The sequence below is a fragment of the Juglans microcarpa x Juglans regia genome, chromosome 8S (assembly GCF_004785595.1).
Source record: "Juglans microcarpa x Juglans regia isolate MS1-56 chromosome 8S, Jm3101_v1.0, whole genome shotgun sequence".
Lineage (NCBI taxonomy): Eukaryota > Viridiplantae > Streptophyta > Magnoliopsida > Fagales > Juglandaceae > Juglans > Juglans microcarpa x Juglans regia.
In genome coordinates, this window is record NC_054609.1 from 6,211,005 (window position 1) to 6,232,339 (window position 21,335).

At 34.0% G+C, this 21,335-nt stretch overlaps 2 protein-coding genes across 2 annotated transcripts; both read left to right on the forward strand.

Annotated features, from left to right (window-relative positions):
- The first annotated feature begins 17,398 nt into the window (after nt 1–17,398).
- On the forward strand, nt 17,399–18,014 carry LOC121244166 (protein FAR1-RELATED SEQUENCE 7-like). The gene is made up of 2 exons (XM_041142197.1): nt 17,399–17,830; nt 17,934–18,014. The coding sequence occupies exons 1-2, from the start codon at nt 17,399–17,401 to the stop codon at nt 18,012–18,014; spliced, it is 513 nt and encodes a 170-aa protein (XP_040998131.1).
- Nucleotides 18,015–18,164: 150 nt separating this feature from the next.
- Nucleotides 18,165–19,301, forward strand: LOC121244167 (protein FAR1-RELATED SEQUENCE 1-like). Its single transcript, XM_041142198.1, has 3 exons — nt 18,165–18,597; nt 18,708–18,874; nt 19,233–19,301. Exons 1-3 carry the CDS (start codon nt 18,165–18,167, stop codon nt 19,299–19,301), a joined length of 669 nt encoding a protein of 222 aa, XP_040998132.1.
- Nucleotides 19,302–21,335: the final 2,034 nt, after the last annotated feature.

Consider the following 21,335-nt stretch of genomic DNA (forward strand, 5'->3'; position numbering starts at 1 on the left):
ATATGGTGTAGAACAGAGCATCAGCGCTAAGTTCTCCCATGGCACAGTAGAACTCACCGACCATATCTGGATATGCATTCCCCCCGCTGCTCACAGATCGGTATCCATCCCCGCTCGGTGAAGATGGACTGTATGCTCCGTCCCTCTCATGAAAGATCGGAGAAGTCAGACAAAATGACTGGAATCTCGACAAGTGTAGACCTTGTCTCCAAAGTATGAGCTATTGTTCCACTACTTTGGCTAGGCTAATCTATTCGAATGGATTGTTCTGTTCATTCGAATAGAGTTTCTTTGTTCATTCGAACGAACTTATTTTGTTCGAACAGAAATAATGATGTTTGGCAACTAGGAGTTCGAACGGACTAGAGTTTGTTTGAACGGAAGAAGCCAAACAGCCATGGCTGAGTCGACTCAGTCTCGAACTAAAAAACTTCCTATCTAGATGTTATCTTTTGTTTTAATCTGTAGAAATGATTAAGGAGTGAAGCCCAATCATTTCTACCAATTATTTTGATGTTATTTCCACGAAATATACCAAAATGGGTGGATTTCGGATTCGAAATCCATACCCCCCAAACACATCTCATTCGTGCAAAAAACTAAACAATAGAGGTGGAGAGTTGACCCATACCTCTTAGAAGTTCAAATGTGGGGTTCCTACGGCAGTTTTCGCGGTGGAGTTAAGGGGTGAACTCGGAGGCTCTCGGTGGTTGATGGTTCGAATGAGAGAGTTTTGTTTCATTATATTCAGACTAGGTCTATAATGACCATGGTGTCTCGTTAGAATTGGATAAATATCCGTTCGAACGATTATTATATTAATATATTAATAATTATATTACTAATAATAATATATAATAATAATAATATTACAAAGTATAAAAAGTATAAAATGAAACTAATAATAGTATTATAATACTTTTAATTAATATAGTTAGTATATTATTTTTAAATATATTGTTTCTATTATACTAAGTACATACTAAGAGCATTAACATTGGATTCATCATTTTCATCTTCAAAATTTGGTAAAAAGTACATATTTTTCATAAACTCAAAACCCCACATTGAATTAGCCATTGGATTCATCAAAATAATAATATAATATGGTTTTTTTAATAATAATATTTTTAATTTATTTTTTTCATATTTTACAATTATACTAACTATATGTTAATTAATAATTTAATTTGATACTTAAATTATTGTTTCCCAACTTAAATATATTGTGGCTCAAAATTAGGAAACAATAATTTAAATAAATAAAATAATAGTTATAGAGTGTGAATAGTGACTCTTCAAATTTGAAGATGAATTGGAATGCACAATTTGTCAAAGTTTCAGATTTTAATGTTTGGTAAATCCAATGCAATGATTTTAAATATGAATTCATTAAATTTTGAAGATTGAACTCATTTGATGAGTCCAATGCCAATGCTCTAAGTACTTAGTATAATTACAATGGCTGAATTATATAGGTCCTATATATAAGTTATGATAACTATACTCCTATAGTTTATATAATATTATAACACTAACTATAGTTACTAGTTATATAACTGCAATGTAAGTATTATATATAGTTACTATACGGCTATAGTAGTTATTAACTATAGTAGTTATACGTTATATAGCTACTACAGTGTAAGTATTATATATAGTTACTATATAGCTATAGCTATTATAAGTTATGATAACTATACAAATTAATATAATTAGTATAAATAATATAAATATAGATATATTGGATATTAGTTATATAGCTACTACAATGTAAGTATTATATAGTTACTATATATATATAGTAGCTATTAGTTATATAGCTACTACAGTGTAAGTATTATAAATTTTGATAATTATACAAGTTATCATAAGTACTATAGTTAAAATAGTTACTATAGCTACTTCAATGCAAGTATTATAAGTTATGATAACTACACAAGTTATCATAACTATAGTAGCTAGTTACTAGTTACCAATTACTATTATAAGTTACTATAACTATAGTTATTATAGATTATATCACAAGATAGTAAGTTATATAATATATAGTGCAAAATTAGAAAACCAAAAGTATATATATATTAATAAGTACTACATATTAATAGTTAGTATATAGTATAAGTATTATATTAACTATTAGACTTGTAGTACATTATATATTATCAATTATAATATAAAATAGTTGGTAAAATATATAGTTATTATATAGTATATAATATTAAAATATTTTGTGATTGGTTCGAACCCAAAAACATAAGATTCGAACGGTGTTATATCGTGGAATGTGTTTGGAAGAAAATTTCACTCTAAATACTCTGAATGTTAATTTATTCGAATGTCAAAATTCGTCACTCGAACGCTCTGCAAGAAACAATGTTACGAAATTACCCTTTGATGTGGTCTACATTTGAAGAATATGCCAAAGAATATTCTGATTTGTTAGTTCAAACAACAAAATGACACGTTCGAACGTGAAATAAATAGCGGCATAATTGGCGCCTACTCGAAATTTTCGTGTTCGAACGGGACTTTACAGATTCATATACCTGAATCTCCCATTCATTTTCACAGTTGATGAATGTTTAATAGGAGGCAGAGCACGGCTTTGTGATTTTGTGTATGAAAATGTTGTGGAAAGAGAGATACTCACAGACTTAGTGAGAGAAGGGATTCTTGAGAGAGAGAGGAGAGGTTCGAACAACATGTATGTTTTTTTTTCCATGTTTTTATGTATTTCGAGTTTCATTAATGTTAGTTTATTGCATATGATTTAGGTTTTTCTCATAATGTGTTTTCTGCTTATGTAAGTATTGTGGATTGATACTTTTGTTTGAATTGCTTAAATTTTAGGTAATATTTATAATTTTTAGATTTTTGATAATTTATAGTTTTTAATTAATTATGTTAAGATGCATGTTTTATATTTGTGTTTGTGCAATCCCATTTAAAATAGGCAATCTGGCAATATACATCTTATGAGATTGTGATTGTGAAAATTATGTTTTATAGCAAATGTTTTCTCTATTTCGTGTCTGGAATCTGGGTTTGTCCAGTTCAAACGCTATAACGTTAGTTCGAATGGGATCCTGTAGGAGTAGAATATTGTTTGAACAGAATCCAAATATAACAAAAATTATAAATGAATAAAATATAAAAATATAGATTAATATAATATAATTACAATATAGTTTATATAAAATTAAATTAGAAACTTAAAATATAGATATAACATAGCAATTGTTAATAGTTAAATTAATGTATCAAACTTATAAAAAATGTAATTAAAAAATAATATAGTATAATTAAAAAATATTATGTACTAAAATTAAGTTTAAAATTTAAAATATAAATATAACATAGCAATTGTTAATAGTTAAATTAATGTATAAAACTTATAACAAATTTAATTAAAAAATAATATAGTATAATTACAACATGTTATGCAATAAAATTAAATTAGAAACTTAAAATATAGATTTAACATAGAATTGTTAATAGTTAAATTAATATATAAAGCTTATAAAAAATGTAATTAAAAAATAATATAGTATAATTAAAAAATATTATGCACTAAAATTAAATTAGAATGTAGCAATTGGTGATTAATTAGGAATGTAATGTTGCAATGTATTTGTGATTTAGAATGTGATTTCATTGTATAATTGTATTATGAGTTAGATAGTTTTAAATTTTAGAGTTATTTTTATATGTACTTAAACCTTAAACCCGTTCGAGAGTTGTGGCCAAATTTTCTCTTAAAAAATATTTGGGTACAACTCTTGAATTGTCCAAAATAGACAGTTTAAGATTCTATTATCTATACAGTAGATATATTCAGTTTAAACTCTTGTGTTAGTCAATTAAAATTTTGGTTCAGCGATTCCTTACATTCTTCAGGTATGTGGTCTGTAAGTTTCTCGGCCCATTAATAGGGTTGACGACTTCTCATGACTAGCATACTTGGAGAATATTAGGGAAATGATGCCAAAATTTGTACTAACATTAGAGTTTAGAACTGAGTATATATGCGATATAGATAATAGTCTCTTGAATGGGATAGGATCAACTACCTTGTAAAAGTTGAATTTTTTTTATAGTGTTTATCCTATAAATTTTATATTGTTTGATAGACATCCGACAAGTAACAGAAATACAATGGATAAAAGTTGGATGCTACTGGGAGATAGACTTGGGCGAGACTATAAGGAGTATGCACAAGGGGTGAAGTTTTTTATAGAATTTGCTCACATAAGTGTTGACAGTCGAGGAATTATAAGATGTCCGTGCAAGAAGTGCAAAAATCTTAATTCTTATAACTTGGTGGTAGTGGAGGATCATTTATTTGTAAATGAAATTGATCCTGAATACTCACATTGGGTCTTACATGGAGAACCATTTTCCAAAGGAGTTAGATTTAGCAGTCAGACCAATCAAATGGAGGAGGGTAACGACATCGACATAGACGACATTAATGTAAATGATCGTGATGACAGTGGTGATAATGGAGAGGATATGACTGAGATGTTAGGCAATCTGAGGGCAGGAATATTTGAGATGAGAGATGAAGAAGGAACATCTACACAATCATTTGAGATTAATGATAATTTTGCAAGACTGTGGGAGGATGCACAAAGAGAGTTGTACGAGGGTTGCACTCGTCATAGCAAGTTGTCTTTTACGGTGAGGTTGTTTCATATTAAGTCTATTTGTCATATTTCTGCCAAGGCCATCGACATGTTGCTAGAATTATTTAAAGAGGCTCTTCCTCAGGATAACATAGTACCCCGTAATTTTTATGAAGCGAAGCAATTGAAGTAAAGGCTAGGATTTGATTATAATATCATCCACACTTGTAAAAATAATTGCGTTCTCTACTGGCAGCAATATACAGAATTAGACTCATGCCCAATGTGTCATGAGTCAAGATGGACATCCGATAAACGTAATGTACCCCATAAAGTGTTAAGATATTTTCCGTTGATTCTTCGACTTCAAAGATTGTTTACGCCGTGGTTGACTGCTAAAGATATGTCTTGGCATCAAACAGAAAGAGTCCAAAATGAAAGCTTTCTCTCACATCCTGCAGATTCCTTACAATGGAAGAAATTTGACTTCGAGTATCCATGGTTTGCTGAAGAACCTCGCAATGTACATCTTGGTTTAGCAACGGATGGTTTTAATCCATTTGGCAACATGAGCACTTCTCATAGTACTTGGTCTGTCATATTAATGCCTTATAACTTGCCACCTTGGAAGTGTATAAAGGATTCATATTTTATGATGACTCTATTGATACCAGGGCCAAGGTCACCAGGGAATGAATTAGATGTATATCTGCAACCACTGATTGCAGAGTTGAAAGAGTTGTAGGATCAGGGTGTTAGTACATATGATGCAGCCTCATCGGGGGAGTTCAATATGCATGTTGCAGTGATGTGGATAATAAATGATTTTCCTGCATATGAAAATTTGTCTGGATGGAGCACAAAAGGTAAAATGGCTTATCCTGTTTGCAATAAAGATACACAGTTTCAATGGTTGAGTCATGGTAGGAAATTATGTTTTATGCGACATCGTCGTTATTTACCACATGATCATAGATGGTGTACAAATAGAGCGATGTTTGATGGAAGGGTTGAGCGCAGGGCATCACCGCCAGAGTTGACTGGGAATGATATTATCGCCCAGTTGGGGATATTTCAGAAAGCAGATTTGGAAAAGATTCAAGGGTTCGAAAGAGAAAACGACAAGCAGTGGAGTTGAATTGGACAAAAAAAAAAGTATTTTTTTTTTAATTATCATACTGGTCTACCTTGATGCTATGACACAATTTAGATGTTATGCACATCGAGAAAACTATATGTGAGAATATATTGGGCACTCTGATGTCAATAAAAGGGAAGACAAAAGATACAGCTAACTCTCGTAAAAACTTAAAGGAGATGGGGATCAGACCGAAGTTGCATTTGCAAGATAATGGATCGTCAGCTTATATGTCCATCGGATGGTATATACTTTCAAATAATGAGAGAAAGAAATTTTGTGACTGGTTTATGAAAATCAAATTACCTAATGGCTATGCTTCAAACATGACAAGATGTGTTCGAACATATGATTGTAAGATAACTAGTCTTAAAAGTCATGACTATCATGTATTTCTGTAGCGTATGTTACCGGTTGGTGTGCGTGGAAAGCTTACTCTAGATGTTCGTACAGCTCTCACAGAATTAGGGGGATTTTTCAAAGACATTTGTAGTAGAACGTTGAAAGTTGATGTATTGTTAAAAATGAAAGCTGACATTGCAGTAATATTGTGCAAATTGAAGAGTTTGTACCCGCCTTTATTCTTTGATGTAATGGTTCATTCGGCTGTGCACCTACCTCGTGAGGTTTTACTCTCTGGCCCACCCAGTATAGATGAATGTATCCTATTGAACAGTTTTTGAAAAAACTTAAGCGATCTATGGGGAATAAAACTCATCCAGAAGGTTCGATTGCAGAGTCCTATATTGATAATGAGTGACATACCTTTTGTTCAATATATTTTCGTGGGGCTGATACTAGATTTACAAGACTGGACTGAAATTATGAAGGTGGGCGAGAGATAGGAGTCTCATCGACATTTATTGTATTTTCTCAGACCGTGCGTCCCATAGGCACACAAGGGGGCTACGATCTATGTTCGCAAGAGTTTGAAAGAGCTCAATGGTATATCTTGAATAACTGCGCAGAGATTGATCAGTACTTAAGGTTAGTGATGATTCTCTAAATCACTATTATCTTTAAGTTTATGTATAATAATATAGTATAACTTCATACAAATTAAACATGAACATAAACATGCACAGCGAACATATACAACTATTTCGCTTGAATGGTGTAACTGACGTAGAAAAGACACAAGAAGAGGAATTTGCCTCGTGGTTTGAACATATGGTATTACTGTTAAGCCCCATTTTATAATACGAATTTCATACCGCTAAATTCTACTTTTTTTGTATATAATAATATTTATTGATATAGGTTACATTGAAATATGGTGAAAATTCATCAGAAATCTCACTAGAACTATATGCTCTAGCATGTGGTCCGTCCAGACGAGCTTTCCAATACTCAGGATGTTTGGTGCGTGAATATAGATTTCACACAACTGATAGAGAAAGATATAGGAAAACTCAAAATTGTGGGGTCGTACTTGAAGGAAGCCATGAGGATGATAACATTGACTTCTACGGAATTGTAGAAAATATCATAGCATTAGAGTATGTGGGGGGATATATGGTATGGTTGTTTAAATGTAATTGGTGGGATGTCTCAAATCCTAGGTTGGGAGTGCGTAACGATGATTATTTTGTGAGTGTCAATACATCTCGCACATGGTATGAGGATAATCCTTTCATTCTCGCTTGCCAAGCGAATCAAGTTTTTTATTTAGATGATCCAGAGTACGAAAACCCATGGCGGCTAGTGGAGAAGTTTGCACCAAGAAAGGTATATGATTACATTCTAGAGGCAGACGAACCACATGAAGAAGTTGATAGTGTAGCAAATGAAGAAGCATATCAAAAAAGTGAAGTAGGAATCAATCTATTTGTTGATTTAAGCCAATATGATATAGTTTCATTGCGTAGAGAAGATGTTCAACTAGAAGTAATTGAGGGTGAAATATTGGAAGAAGATGAATCAACTGAAGTATCTAGTGATGAGGAGGGCGACTGGTCCAGCAAAACGGATAGTGAATGAATTTCAAACATGAATTTTTGTAAGTAATATTAACAAGTAAATATCTTTAACGATTGTTTGAATAATAATTTATTACAATTTCAAATAGATATGCCTCTCAAATGCAAAGCAACACGTATGCTATCTCCATCCATTATTGACTCCCCGTGTGGTTCACCTGTCATCAATAGTGAGCCAACATCACCAGGCTCAGAACAAGGTATTTTATCAAATTAGATATAATATTTTATGCTCAATTTAAGTAATATATCTATAAAATAAATTAATTTAATTAAAAAGTTATGCTTTAATTGCTGGATTTATAGCTGTTGTAAACAAGCGTCGAGGTAGAGGCATTACGAGGGGTGTCTGCATAGAGAAAATAAAGAAAGTTGGTAAAATCAAAGTTGACATTCCTGATGATCACACGGGTGGCTCCGAAGATTCGGCAACTTGGCTTGCTTCTTATGTTGGTACACTTACTCGCACGTATGCATCGATTTCTACATCCTCTTGGTTTAAAGTTCCTCAAGATGTGAAAGACCACATAAAAAACCATTGTTTGATAATAACCTACATCTCAAGCAACTAAGTATATAACATATTACTTTCAAGTTATTTTGTATCTATAATAATTGTTTATAATTTTCGAAAGGATGAGTTCGAGCTCAATTTTGGCCGAAGAAATGATCGATTAACGGTTGAGGAACTGATGTCGAATGCATTTTAGAGGTACAAAGGTTGATGCCATGCACATTATAAGAAGTTCAGTACTACAATAGAGGCGCGCCAAAATCCATTCCAAAATATTCCACCAAACGAATGGGAGAAAGTTTGTGATATGTTTGAAGACCTTACTTATCAGGTAATATTGCTACTGTCTTTTTTTTAATAATATATCATTAATGTATTAAACATGTAGACTAATATTTTTTTCTTTTAGCAACGGAGTACTGTGAACAAAGCAAATAGATCAAATTTAAAAATAAACCATCATGCAGGTTCTTGATCTTTTTATCGTTTGTCTAACAAAATGGTAAGTTATTTTAGTGCCCATTAACTATTAACATATAATGCACATTTTTTTATTTAAGTTCTAATAGACATTTTCCTTTTACAGAAAGAAGAAAGTCCCGCTGACTATGATTTGACTCAATTGTATGCTAAAACATATAAAAGTCGTGATGGTGTTTGGGCCAGTCTCGAAGCAGACGCAAATTATGTAAGTTTAAGTTTTTTTAGTTTCATTATCACATAATATTTTTGTTACTTATACTAACTTTAATGTTTTTGTTTTTGTAGGACAAGATGATATCTCTTAAGGAAACTTAAGAGATATTAACTTTAATGTAAATCCATCTGATGCATCATCTGTCAACGATGCTCAGATCCTTTCTCAAGTTCTTGGATCACGTTTTGGATATTTGAGAGGTTTAGGACGTTGTGTAAAACCATCCTCATCATCATCATCCTATTCTCCAGCCAAATCGAATGACGACAAGACTAAGGAATTCGAGGAAGCAACACTTGAGATACAACAATTGAGATCCAAGGAAAAAGAGTTGTTGGCCCGATTAGATCAAGCAGCGGATTTGGAGGCGAGATTCGAAGAGAGGATGCATTTGAATAACCAAAAAATGTTTGAACAATTCCAGTCAATGATGTTCCAAAACTCTATGCAACCACCATAGTCTTCAAATTTATCTTTTCTTTAATTGTTATTATGATGTTCCAAAACATTTGAACAATTGGTATTTGAATTACAAATTGTGTAATATTAATATAATATTTTTAATTAAATTCTTATCTATATGATTAATACAGTTCGAATAGTAAATAACCAATTCGAATGGTAAATTACCATGTGTAATTTCATTTGAACCAAAACAGACCTATTCGAACGAAAACTACCACATTCGAACGACAAAAGAGAAATAAGGACATTCGAGCAACAGTTATGTGCAAAACCCCGTTCGAAAGGATATAATTTTTGAAAATAAAATTTCTTTTCAAATAGACATAATTTTTGTTCGAACACAAGTCGTTTGAAAAATTTATTAGTTCGAACGCATAAAATCTGTTTGAACACTTCGTTCATTCGAACATGATCAAATATGGACATTAGTTCGAATGAATATTTCATATTGTTCGAATGGACATCTTGGTTCGGATGAAGAAATATTCCATTCGAACATTATATTGAGACAAAATCGGATTCGACTAGATCTGCCCAATTTCGTCTTTAAAAATGATTTTTTTAGATGAATTTTGATTTTTATCTCCAAAAAATTTTTGAGACGGTCTTTTCGAGACAAATTTGAGACAAAATTTGTTCATCTCCAAATATAATTTGGGACAAAAATTGTGTTTTTTGAGACAAAATTTTTTGTCTCAAAAAACACAATCTCTTGTAGTGCATATACCCGTCGGCTTCCAAGACAAGGAAAATGAAAAATTTCTCTCAAGTCCTCAAGTCTATCCGTGCGACACTTCTCTTTCTCTCTCCATTTCCATTCTCCTTCCAATCTTAAGCCCAAGCACTTATTATTTCATCTTCTCAAGAGGAAAATAGTAAGCCAAGGATTTCGTGTGCTCTCCAGTTCCCCAAGCTGAAGCTGTCTTTCCTCTTCTACGTTTTGTGTTTTGGGAAGAGATCCACCAAAGGTATAAACCCTAACCCTGATTTCCTTTGGCTGGATTGTGGTTGTGATGCAAAACCAAGTCATTGTAGTTGAAAGCTCGTATCTTTTCCAGATTTTACCTCTTTGAATGCATTGTGGAATTTATTTAATTAATGCCTTATATGCTATGTATTTTCCAGATTTCATATAGCCGTGTATGTCGATGGATCTTCCTTACGGTGACTACACACCAACATTAGAGGAATCGACGCAGGGCTCCTGCTCCTCGAAGAAGAACTGATGTCCAGTGTTAAACACGTTAAACAGAAGCGGAAATAAAAGAGAGAGGTAGGGCTGAATAGAAACCGACAAAACCAGCTGCCATCGATGTGAACCGACCGGCCGCGTCAGGAACCAATTGGCTTGCGGTGGTTATTTGCTCAGACTGAAGTTGATTGGTTCGGTCCCGGTTTGAACCATTGTCAAACCGTCGAATTGGCTTATGGTACATTATGTTTCAGTCTTATATATGAAACGACGTCGTTCCACTTAAGTTTAAGTAGGACGGCATCGTTTATGCCTATAGTTCTGTTTTAAATCAAACAGCATCGTTTTAACCTAAACGTATAAAAAAAAATAAGTGGAACGACACCGTTTATTTTAAATCAAACAGCATTGTTTTGATATTATATCGTCTTCAACCTCCGTTCTTCTTCCCCAATCGATTTCCAGTTTCTCTCATTCTCTCTCTTCTCTGCAACTCTCTCTCTCTCTCTCTACTCTCTCAAACTACCATTGCCACTAGCTCAAATCGAGAAACTGACCGTGAACCGCCAGAGTCGATACGGTCGGTTTTTTCCTCTCCATCGACCAGTTATGGCCAGTTGCTCCTCCATATTTTCTCTTGTCGGTCAGCGTCGGTCTTGCCCAAAAACCGCACCAAAAGTGTCGGTTTTCGCCCCTAGAGAGAGGGGGTCAGAGTTGAGAAAGAGGAGGAAACAGAAGATGCACAGGAAATTAGCTACCTACCCTCTGACGCACCTTCACTAAAAAGACCAAAACACCCTCAGTCAAACGAACGAAATATAAGGAACTCAGGAGTAAAAATGTACACACTCGACTAGAAGGGACTGAAGTGGAAGAAGGAAGTGTCAAATAAAAAGACTGTTCACTCCTGTTCATTTGCATATAGCGGCTTATAAATATACTAGTAGTGGTTTAACGTGCAAAGTACGTTTGCCACGTTTGTCTAATTGGAAGAAAAAATAAAATTCTTAAAAATAATGTGTCCAAACCGTAAATAAAGTGTGACTCTCTACATACAGCACAAAATCTTGAATAATTGAATTAGATGTTAGTTCATAATCATCAAGATTAAAAGAGTACATAAGATTGATTAGTAAATAGCCTAATTATTATGAGATTTAAATTTTGTTAAAATTTCTAATTATTTATATGATTTTACTCTCTTAAAAATATTTAGCAAAAATTCATCATTTATTTAGTGATGAAGATTAATATTTTATAAATTAAAGTTAATTTTAAATGCATGACATGATATTTATATTTTAATTATCTATTTAAGTTAGTTTATTGTCAATGTTTTAGCCTCCACCGTTAGATCAAATCTAAAGACTCAAGATGAAGGGTTGGCTAACAAAACTAGAAGACTAAAACCGTAATGACAAATCAAACAAGAGTGACTGACAAAGTGCAAATGAAAAAAGTAAAACATAAAAAGTAAAGCTAAAATCGTAATAACACCTAACTACCAAGGGCATTGATGGAATAAAAATGTTAAACAAAAATTACTATTCATTACTATTAATCATTGTTCATTACTGTTTACTATTGTTCATATCTTATAGACGCTTTTAACTGATGTGAAATAGTAGCTGATGAGAAATGTTTTTATTTTATAATAGCACTTATTTTGATTTAGGCATTGGTTGAGCCATTTGATAGTTAAACATACTACTTTTTATATTTTGGCTAATTTATTCGAAGTCAATAATACATTGAAATATTGGCCATAATTCTCTGTACAGAAATAAATTTTTATTTTTATTAGTATTTCGTTTTTATTTTATCTATTTTTCAAATTTGTGTTTAAATTCATCCAATCATATCTATTTTCTTTTTTATAATTTTCAGAAAACAGCAACCTATACCATCCAAAATACATCAGAAAAATTCAAAATATCAAAATACATCAAATTGCATAGGATCAACGTCATCAAATTACATCAAATCAAATTGTAAATTACACAAAACATAAAAAATACATCCACTTACATGAAAACACAAAGCAACAAAGCATCGTTTACAGTAAAATTCTTATGGGGAAAATAATGTTTTTTTAAGTAATTTTTTTTATGGAGGGAAATTAATGTTTTTTAATTAATTGCCTATTTCTGTTGCTTCATACAAACAAGCCTATTTACTGTAGATAAAAATTATCTTCATTTGTCTTTGCCTATTATAATACAATTCTCATATAGGATAAAAAAAGTGATATTACCTTGCACTCAAAAGCATCCAAAGATGAAATCACTCTCACAATCATTGTCAATTGCGTAATATTATATATAATTTTAGAATGTGCAAGTTCTACGCACTTTCTTTAAAAAAAAATAGAGTTTATCATTAAAATATAATTTTTCATGTGAGTCTCAAATTTACACAATTTTTTCAAAAATAAAATGTGAAAGTTACAGATTTTAGAATGAGTACTGCTGCATGCAATCGTGAAACGTATAAGTACCATACAATCGCTTTAAAAAAGAATAAAATTTACTATTCAAAAATTATTATTTTTTAATATAAATTTCATATTTACTCTTTTTTTTTTAAAAATAATTACATGAAATTTTCACTCTCACGTTGTAACTATCATTTCCTTTTTAAAATTACAGTCGTGCATACATCGCAACCGAATGGGCAGCAAGAAAGGCATTGGGTCTGAGCCCACGAAGGCAAGGCCCGTGTAGGAATGGATTCATCGGGCAGCCCAGAACTGGAAATGGGTGCATATATTGGATAGAGTATGAGGTAAACTTTGTTGGGTACAGGTTTTAACTTCTAATAGGGTACGTAGGGCTGGGCTCCGACTCCGACGGAGTCAGAGTGCTCGTTTTCGACCTCCGACTCCGACAAGAGTCGGAGCCAAATTGGAGCTCCGACTCCGACTCCGAATTGGAGTCGGAGTCCGACTCCGATCGGAGGTCGGAGCTCTGACCTACTATCAGAGATCCGACCTCCTATAGGAGCTCCGACATAAGATCGGAGCACGACGTGAGCTAGACGTGGCGCTCGAGCGGAACTCTTTCAGAGAGGTTCGCTCGACTTCCGCTCGACTTGTCGCTCGAGCGAACCTCTCTGGAAGAGGTTTGCTCGACTTGCGCTCGACATGTCGCTCGAGCGAACCTCTCTGGAAGAGGTTCGCTCGACTTCCGCTCGACATGTCGCTCGAGCCAATGTTCAATACAGCGTGTGCTCGACTTGCGCTCGACACCTCGCTCGAGCTCAAGTGTACAGTAAAAAAAATTTCGGAGTCGGAATCGGAGCTTCTTGGAGCTCTGACTCCGACTCCGACTCCGAATAGATATTCGGAGCTACTGCGAATTCCAACTCCGAATTTCGATGACTCCGACTAAGTCGGAGTCGGAGCGGAAGTCGGACGGAGTGGGAATTTTCAGAATTTTGCACACGAGAGGACTGTGTATAGCAATTCTGATCCAATTCTGTTGTGGTTGCCATTGCCCATAACGAATTATAGCATAAAAATTTATTAAAAAATATATATATATTAACCATCCCCTTAATCCCCTTTATGAATTGCTATTCATCATCTTTTTACTTGGTTTATAATGATTAGATGACAATTAACGAAAAATTATTTTATTTTCAACTTAGTGTGTAGACTCTACGTATTTCTTTTAAAAAAATAGATAAATTTAAGATCTATATAAAAAATTAAGTGTATAGCAATTCTGATCCAATGTCCGCTGTGGTTGCCATTGACCATAACGAATTATAACATAAAAATTTATAAAAAATATTAACCATCCCCTTAATCCCCTTTATGAATTGCTATTCATCATCTTTTTACTTGGTTTATAATGATTGGATGACAAATAATGAAAAATTATTTTATTTTCAACTTAGTGTGTAGACTCTACGTATTTCTTTTAGAAAAAGGGATAAATTTAAGATTTATATAAAAAATTAATTTTTTTAATGGTAGAACCCAATTTTTTTAAAAGAAGTATGCATACTTGTATATCTTATAATTGTATCTAGCATTATCCTTTAAAATTAAAATTTAAAAATAAAATTTCTTACCAATCAAGTCTTATAATGATATACTTTACACGCTGACTTCTATATAGAATAACTCTTCCGAAAATTATTAATGATCGAGACAACTCTTTACTATTTTTCTCTATTCTTCTGTGAACAAGAAACATCCGTTCGAGATTGCGATTTTATATCTTACATGAAACGAGGAAAATGCAGATGGTTTTATTAATCAGAATTGCTATACACAGTCATCTCATGTAGACGTTGTGCAGTCGACTGACGTGGAGTCATGCCACATCAGCTAATAATTAAAAAAAAAAAAAAACGAAATGGAATACAAAAGCAGTTGAAACCCAAACGAAAACGAATTCCCGCTTCTGCTCGCACGGACGAAACGAAATGCAAATCCCATCTGAGGGTGCGCGAGAGAGGCTCTTCGATCCAACCAACTCCCACGGGCTGGGCGTCTTCATCGTGTGGAACCCAGAAGGTTGGCCTCAGCGTCGTTGTTGGGTGGGTCAATGTAAGGCATTGGTGTGGGTCAAGCCCGAGCGTCGTTTGGGTCAGCTTGTGGGCTTGGTTCGGGTCAGCTTCGTGGGCCTACATGGGTCAGCTTCTTGGGCCAGCACTTCGGGTAAGCGACGTGGGTCAGTTTCGTGTGTCAATTTTTCGTGGGTCATCCCGTCGCCACCAATACGTACGCTTATTTGTGCTTGAATCTGCATGTTGTGATCTAGTTATTGTTAACAAGATTTAGTTTTTGGTCACTGATATTTAATTTTTTTTTCCTTCCACAACATGTTGTGATTTAGTTATTGTTAACAAGATTTAGATTTTGCTCACTGATAAACAAATTTGATTTAGTTTTTTTTTTCCCACAACATTTTTTGATTTAGTTATTGTTAACAAGATTCAGTTTTTGGTCACTAATATTTTGTTTTTTTTCTTCTTCCACAGCATGTTGTGATTTAATTATTGTTAACAAGATTTAGTTTTTGCTCACTGATAAACAAATTTTATTTTTTTTTTCCCACAGCATTTTGTGATTTAGTTATTGTTAACAAGAGTTTTGCACTGCATAGAGTTAGATATGTAGAAATTTCTTCTTGGTTGAAAATATTAATTTTCTGGTTAAATATTATGGTTTAATTATTATGATTTAGTTGTTGTTAAATATATGTTTCTAGTTGGATGAACAGAGGATGGCATGTGAAAAGTTGGTTTAGTCATCGCTATTGATGGGTTTGGTACATGCAAAGTGGCATGTGTAAATCTTATTTGATGCTAATTAAATTAAATTTTGCTAAGTTTTTTTTTTTCTGGGAAGAAGTATGTACAATATTAGTCTTTACTCTTAGTGGATTGAATTAATTTTCCTGAAAACTTATCAAAGACTGACCTTGAATATTGAACAACTTGTACAGGGCATGGGAAAAGGGGAAGAACACCCATCTCTGCTAATACCATCTAGCTCAAATCCTCAAAACTCAGTATGTTATTTCATAATTAAAAAACTTATTGCGACTCAATGTTTAGCATTATTATTATTATTATTATTATTATTATTATTATTATTATTATGTTAGAACATCTCTCAAACTGGTCTACTAAACTATCCAAATTACATGCACGGTTGCTTTGGACTAGTGCCTGCATGGTCACCAGCTTTCCTGCCATATCGAGATGGCAACAAAAATCCAAGCAACATTCAGGTAATTTTTCAACTTCGTTCTTGTCGTTTAATTATAAGTTAATTTTTTTTTGAAGCAGTTTAAATGTTTTCATTTTTTTGTTTTAAGCAAAACGTTGGTTACCCATTTCAATATGGTATGGGACCTCTGAGGCCATTTATCGCTATAAGCTCCGCAACGAGCGCAAGAGTTGGTCAAGAAGATAGACCCGATTGTCTAGAGACTGAAGCACCATGTACTTCTGCTAGAGTTGATGAAGCAATACTGTTGGATAGACCAGATGAACGAGAAACTGACGATGGCACTACCGGTACACCACAGGTAGTGCCATCGTCGGATGGTGATGATATCATTGAAGAGTCAAAGTCGGGGATGAAGTTCAATTCGTTTGAAGATTTATTGAGCTATTATAAACATTATGCTAAAAAATACGGGTTTGAGGTAATGACACAAAGGAGTGAGAGATCAGAGGATCAAAGTGTCAGATATATCACCCTTGGCTGTGCACGGGGTGGGAAGGCCCGGAATAAGAGTTCCAATGTCGCCAACCCACGTTCGACGGGAAAGACGGACTGTAAGACAAGAATTAATGCCTTAAGAGTCGAGGGAAAGATGCGGTTGACAACAATCTATAAAACACATAATCACGGCCTCAGTCCACAGAAATCCCGCTTCTTTCGATGTAACAGAGAAGTGAGTGAGACCGTTAAAACAGTCCTAGACACAAACGATTTAGCTGGCATCCGACTGAATAAGAGTTATGGATCTCTTGTCGTTGGCGCAGGTGGTTTCGAGAACCTCCCATTTTTGGAAAAGAATTGTCGTAATTACATCGACAAAGCACGACATCTACGACTTGATGCTGGTGGTGCTAGAGCACTTCGAGATTATTTTATGAGAATGTAGTACAAGAATAACGACTTTTTTGCGTTGATGGATTTAGACGATAACGGGAGATTAAAAAATATTTTTTTGGCAGATCTACGTAGTAGGGCAGCCTACTAGTATTTTGGTGATGTGGTCACATTCGACACCACATACCTGACGAATAGGTATGAGATGACCTTTGCACCATTTTTTGGTGTAAACCACCATGAGCAGTCGATTCTTTTGGGAGCTGGGTTGATTTCCAGTGAAGGCACGGAGACCTTTACATGGCTATTTCAAACCTGGTTGCAGTGTATGGATGGTATAGCTCCAAAGGCTATTATTATTGATCAAAACAGAGCAATGAAAAATGCAATTGCTATTGTCTTTCCAGAAACTCGACATAGATTATGCCTGTGGCATATACTGAAGAAAGTCTCTGAGAAGCTTGAGTCGTATGCTGCCTACAGAAGTGGGCTGAAAACTCAACTGATGAAATGTGTGTACGACACACAAACAATTGAGGAGTTTGAGAAATGTTGGGTTGGGTTCATTAACACATACGACTTACAAGAAAATGCGTGGTTGAAAAGTTTATATGCGGAGCATGAGCATTGGGTACCGGTATTCCTAAGAGAGCACTTTTGGGCTGGAATGGGCTGGAATGAGTACAACCCAGTGCAGCGAGAGTATGAATGCTTTTTTTGGCGGTTATGTTCATTCAAAGACAAACTTGAAGGAGTTTGTAAACCAGTTTGACAGTGCGCTGAGGAAGAAAATTGAGAATGAAAATCATGCAGAATTCTAGTCATTTGGCCAAACCATTCCCTGCATATCTAGATCTCTAATTGAAAAGAAAGTCCAATAATTGTACACTAATGCTAAATTTAGGGAAGTTCAGCAACAAGTAATAGGTGTGCTCGATTTGAATCCATTTCTACTTACATCGAATGGTGTAATGAAGAGTTATTTGGTAGAAGATGAAGTTCGTATTGAGGAGTTTACTAAACTGGTTACATATTCAGTGGACTTTAATGAGGATGACTGCAATGCTAAGTGTTCATGTGGGCTATTTCAAATGAAAGGGATATTGTGTAGGCATATTTTGGCCGTATTTAAATCTAACGGTATAAAATCATTCCCAGACCAGTACATTCTAGACTGGTGGAGGAAGGACATCAAGAGGAGATACACGTTAATCCGCAGTAGCTATGACGCAAGGGATCAGAGGCCAAATGGTAATAGACATTCAATTCTGTTGAATATGTGTTATGGGATGATAACTTATGCGGCAGATTCTAATGAGCAATTTGAAGATGCAAAGAAGAGGATACATAAAATGACTGAGAGTTATCGCAACCAGACACGCAACTTATCTTTGACCCAAACAGGTTTATACTGAACGAATTTTAAAGGCTATTAAAATGGTTTACTTCTTTAATAACTACTTAATTTCTATAATTATATGATGTCCTATTTAACAGTTCTTTACCCATAATAGGTTCAAATACTGGTTTTATGATAGAGGACACAATTGCAGTTGGTAGTTTACAACAAGTCAAGAGTCCACTTGTTGTCAAAGGGAAAGGAATACCCCCATCTCTAAGGAGAGCATCTAGGATGGAGACAGAGTTGCAGAAGGTTAAAGCCAAAAAGAAGAAAGCACAAGTTAGAGGGAAACTCAAACAAGTGCATGTTTTAATATTGGGAGAATTAAAAATAAACATGTGAATGTGTGTTAGATTTATAACATAAACTTAGATGAAAGAGTATTTTTACTTGTTACTTTATTATTAGAGAGATGAAGGAGATACACTAGAGATGAAGGAGATACACTAGAAGGAAATACACCAGCCATGGGCACGCGCAGGAATTTATTTGGGCCATCAGAAGTAGATATCACCAATCCTAGACAAGTGCAGGTATTAGAAATATATCTATTTATATTTTCCCTATCATGATTGGTAAATTGTCCTGCCTTTAATATGTCATAAGAATTTTGTTATTTATAAACAGTTTGTTGTAGACAGCTCAGCTTTTGACAGTAGTAGAACTCAGCACCGAGAAACAGTGGTTGGTAGCCAAGAAAGTGTAACATTTCTAAATTTTGCACAATTTAATTGTAATATTTAAATGACATTAATATTTGCATATTAATCCTAGCATATTTATTTGGGTTGGATGGCTCACAACCGGACCTCCCTCGGTTGTGATGGATCACAACCGGTGTAAAAAGGTTGAATTTTAATTTTTGCAAGCTTGGCAAGTGATAGGTTTTGTAATTAATTTTGTAAGAAGAAAGCTTGGTGGTTATAGTTTTTGTAATTATTTTTGTGGAAAGCAAGCTTGACAAGTGATAAGTTTTGTAATTAATTTTGTAAGAAGAAAGCTTGGTGATTATAGTTTTTGTAATTATTTTTGTGGGAAGATATCTTGCAAGTGATAGGTTTTGTAATTATTTGCTATTCACAAAGCTTGGAAAGTGGGTATTCCTATAATTTTTGGAAGAAGTAGATTTTGTAATTATTTTATATTCAGAAAGTTTGGATAGTGATAGTATTTTTTGGAAGAAAGTTTTTATAATTATTTTATATTCCTAGTGATGCAATTAGGCCAAATGGTATTGAGGAATGCCAGGTTTGAGTAGGATGATAATGAATTGCCAGGTTCATTTACGTGCAAATGGCCAATCGCACCAATACGGCCACACATAAGTGATATTGCGTGGTTTGAGTAAGATATGCATTGCTAGATCCAAAAGTTTTGGACTTTTTCCTCGTTTGAGTAGGATATGCACAAGTGACATTGCGTGGTTTGAGTAGGATATGCAGTGCCATTGCTGTGTCAACGTCCCATGCTTGCAATGGTGCTCCAGTTCAACAGCTCAGGAAATTTTGGAACTCAAGCTCATACTAGTCTCATCATATCCACAAGCCAAGACCACAGTACATCCCACTCATATATATACACTAGTAGTGGATCAACGTGCCAGTTGGAAGGAAAAATAAATTTTACCAGAATATAAAAGGTAGAAGCAGATAACAATACAAACTGACTAAAAAATGTGTTTATTACATACAACACAAAGATCTTTGTATTAAAGCTACAATAGCTTACAACATAGCAAATGATATTGTGCATAATTATTTCAAGTCTATCAGTATACATCCAATATAAAATACTGATGTGTTTACCATACAATTTTTTTTTTATTAGTAAAGAATTAAATGTAATTGTGCCTGAACCCGGGTTCGTTCACAAGCTTCTGTGATTAGATGAGGAAAAGAAGACCTGGAAGATCCAATCCACCCTAACAACTCTCTTCACGATGGAGTGGCTGAAACTCCTTGCAACCCAAGCCGACCCATTGGACGAGTTTGAAATGGGGCCATTCTTTTACTATGTCCATTTTCCTGCAGGAAGAAAATTGACATTAAGAAAAGTTCACATGATTTGACAAAAAATCACAATCTTAAACCCCAAACTCTCTTTCTAATGTGTTTCACGAAAGTTCAGCCAGTTGCTTCCCCTTAACAGAGATCTTATTCAGTTAAGGTGCTAACAAATGAAAAGTAAATTTTTTTTTTTTTTTTGATAAGTGGATGGAAACTAAATAAATGAGTCAAAATAGATAAACAAGTTGTAAGCACACAAATTTGATGGTCCATGAATTTACCAGATGACATGATTTTGGATTAATGACAATGACATTTGTGATTTATTCGAGCATATGCCCAATATTCTAAGATGCTACTAAAGTCCAAGCTTTCAACATGTATCTTATGTATCATTTTACTTATGTTTATAAGTAAAATGATCAAAAGGCTCTATGTTTTATACTAAACCAATACCACCTATTTCACTTGAAATTGAGAGGATCCTTGGAATCACAAGTAGCATAGTGCTTTGACCCTCATCTGCATCAAATTCCAGGTCTAGAAACACCATACTTACAACGCACCAGGACGAAGAACAAAGATGAAGAATCGAGAAATACAGAGCGCTAGAGAAAGGTTTTCTTCGTCTTCGTGGCATCACTCCCTTAGATGGGACAAAGCGTTAGCTCTGTACTCAAAGGAATGCATAGTTTTCAGTAAATCAAAGCTTCAATCACACTGACGATATTTTG

Excerpts from the sequence above, each read along its gene's own strand:
- LOC121244166 (XM_041142197.1), top strand. The coding sequence starts at position 17,399 with ATGACCTTTGCACCATTTTTTGGTGTAAACCACCATGAGCAGTCGATT. Across the intron at positions 17,831-17,933 it reads AGCATGAGCATTGGGTACCG|ACAAACTTGAAGGAGTTTGT; the intron begins GTATTCCTAAGA and ends GTTCATTCAAAG.
- LOC121244167 (XM_041142198.1), top strand. The coding sequence starts at position 18,165 with ATGAAGAGTTATTTGGTAGAAGATGAAGTTCGTATTGAGGAGTTTACT. Across the intron at positions 18,598-18,707 it reads CTTATCTTTGACCCAAACAG|GTTCAAATACTGGTTTTATG; the intron begins GTTTATACTGAA and ends TACCCATAATAG. Across the intron at positions 18,875-19,232 it reads CCAAAAAGAAGAAAGCACAA|ACAGCTCAGCTTTTGACAGT; the intron begins GTTAGAGGGAAA and ends AGTTTGTTGTAG.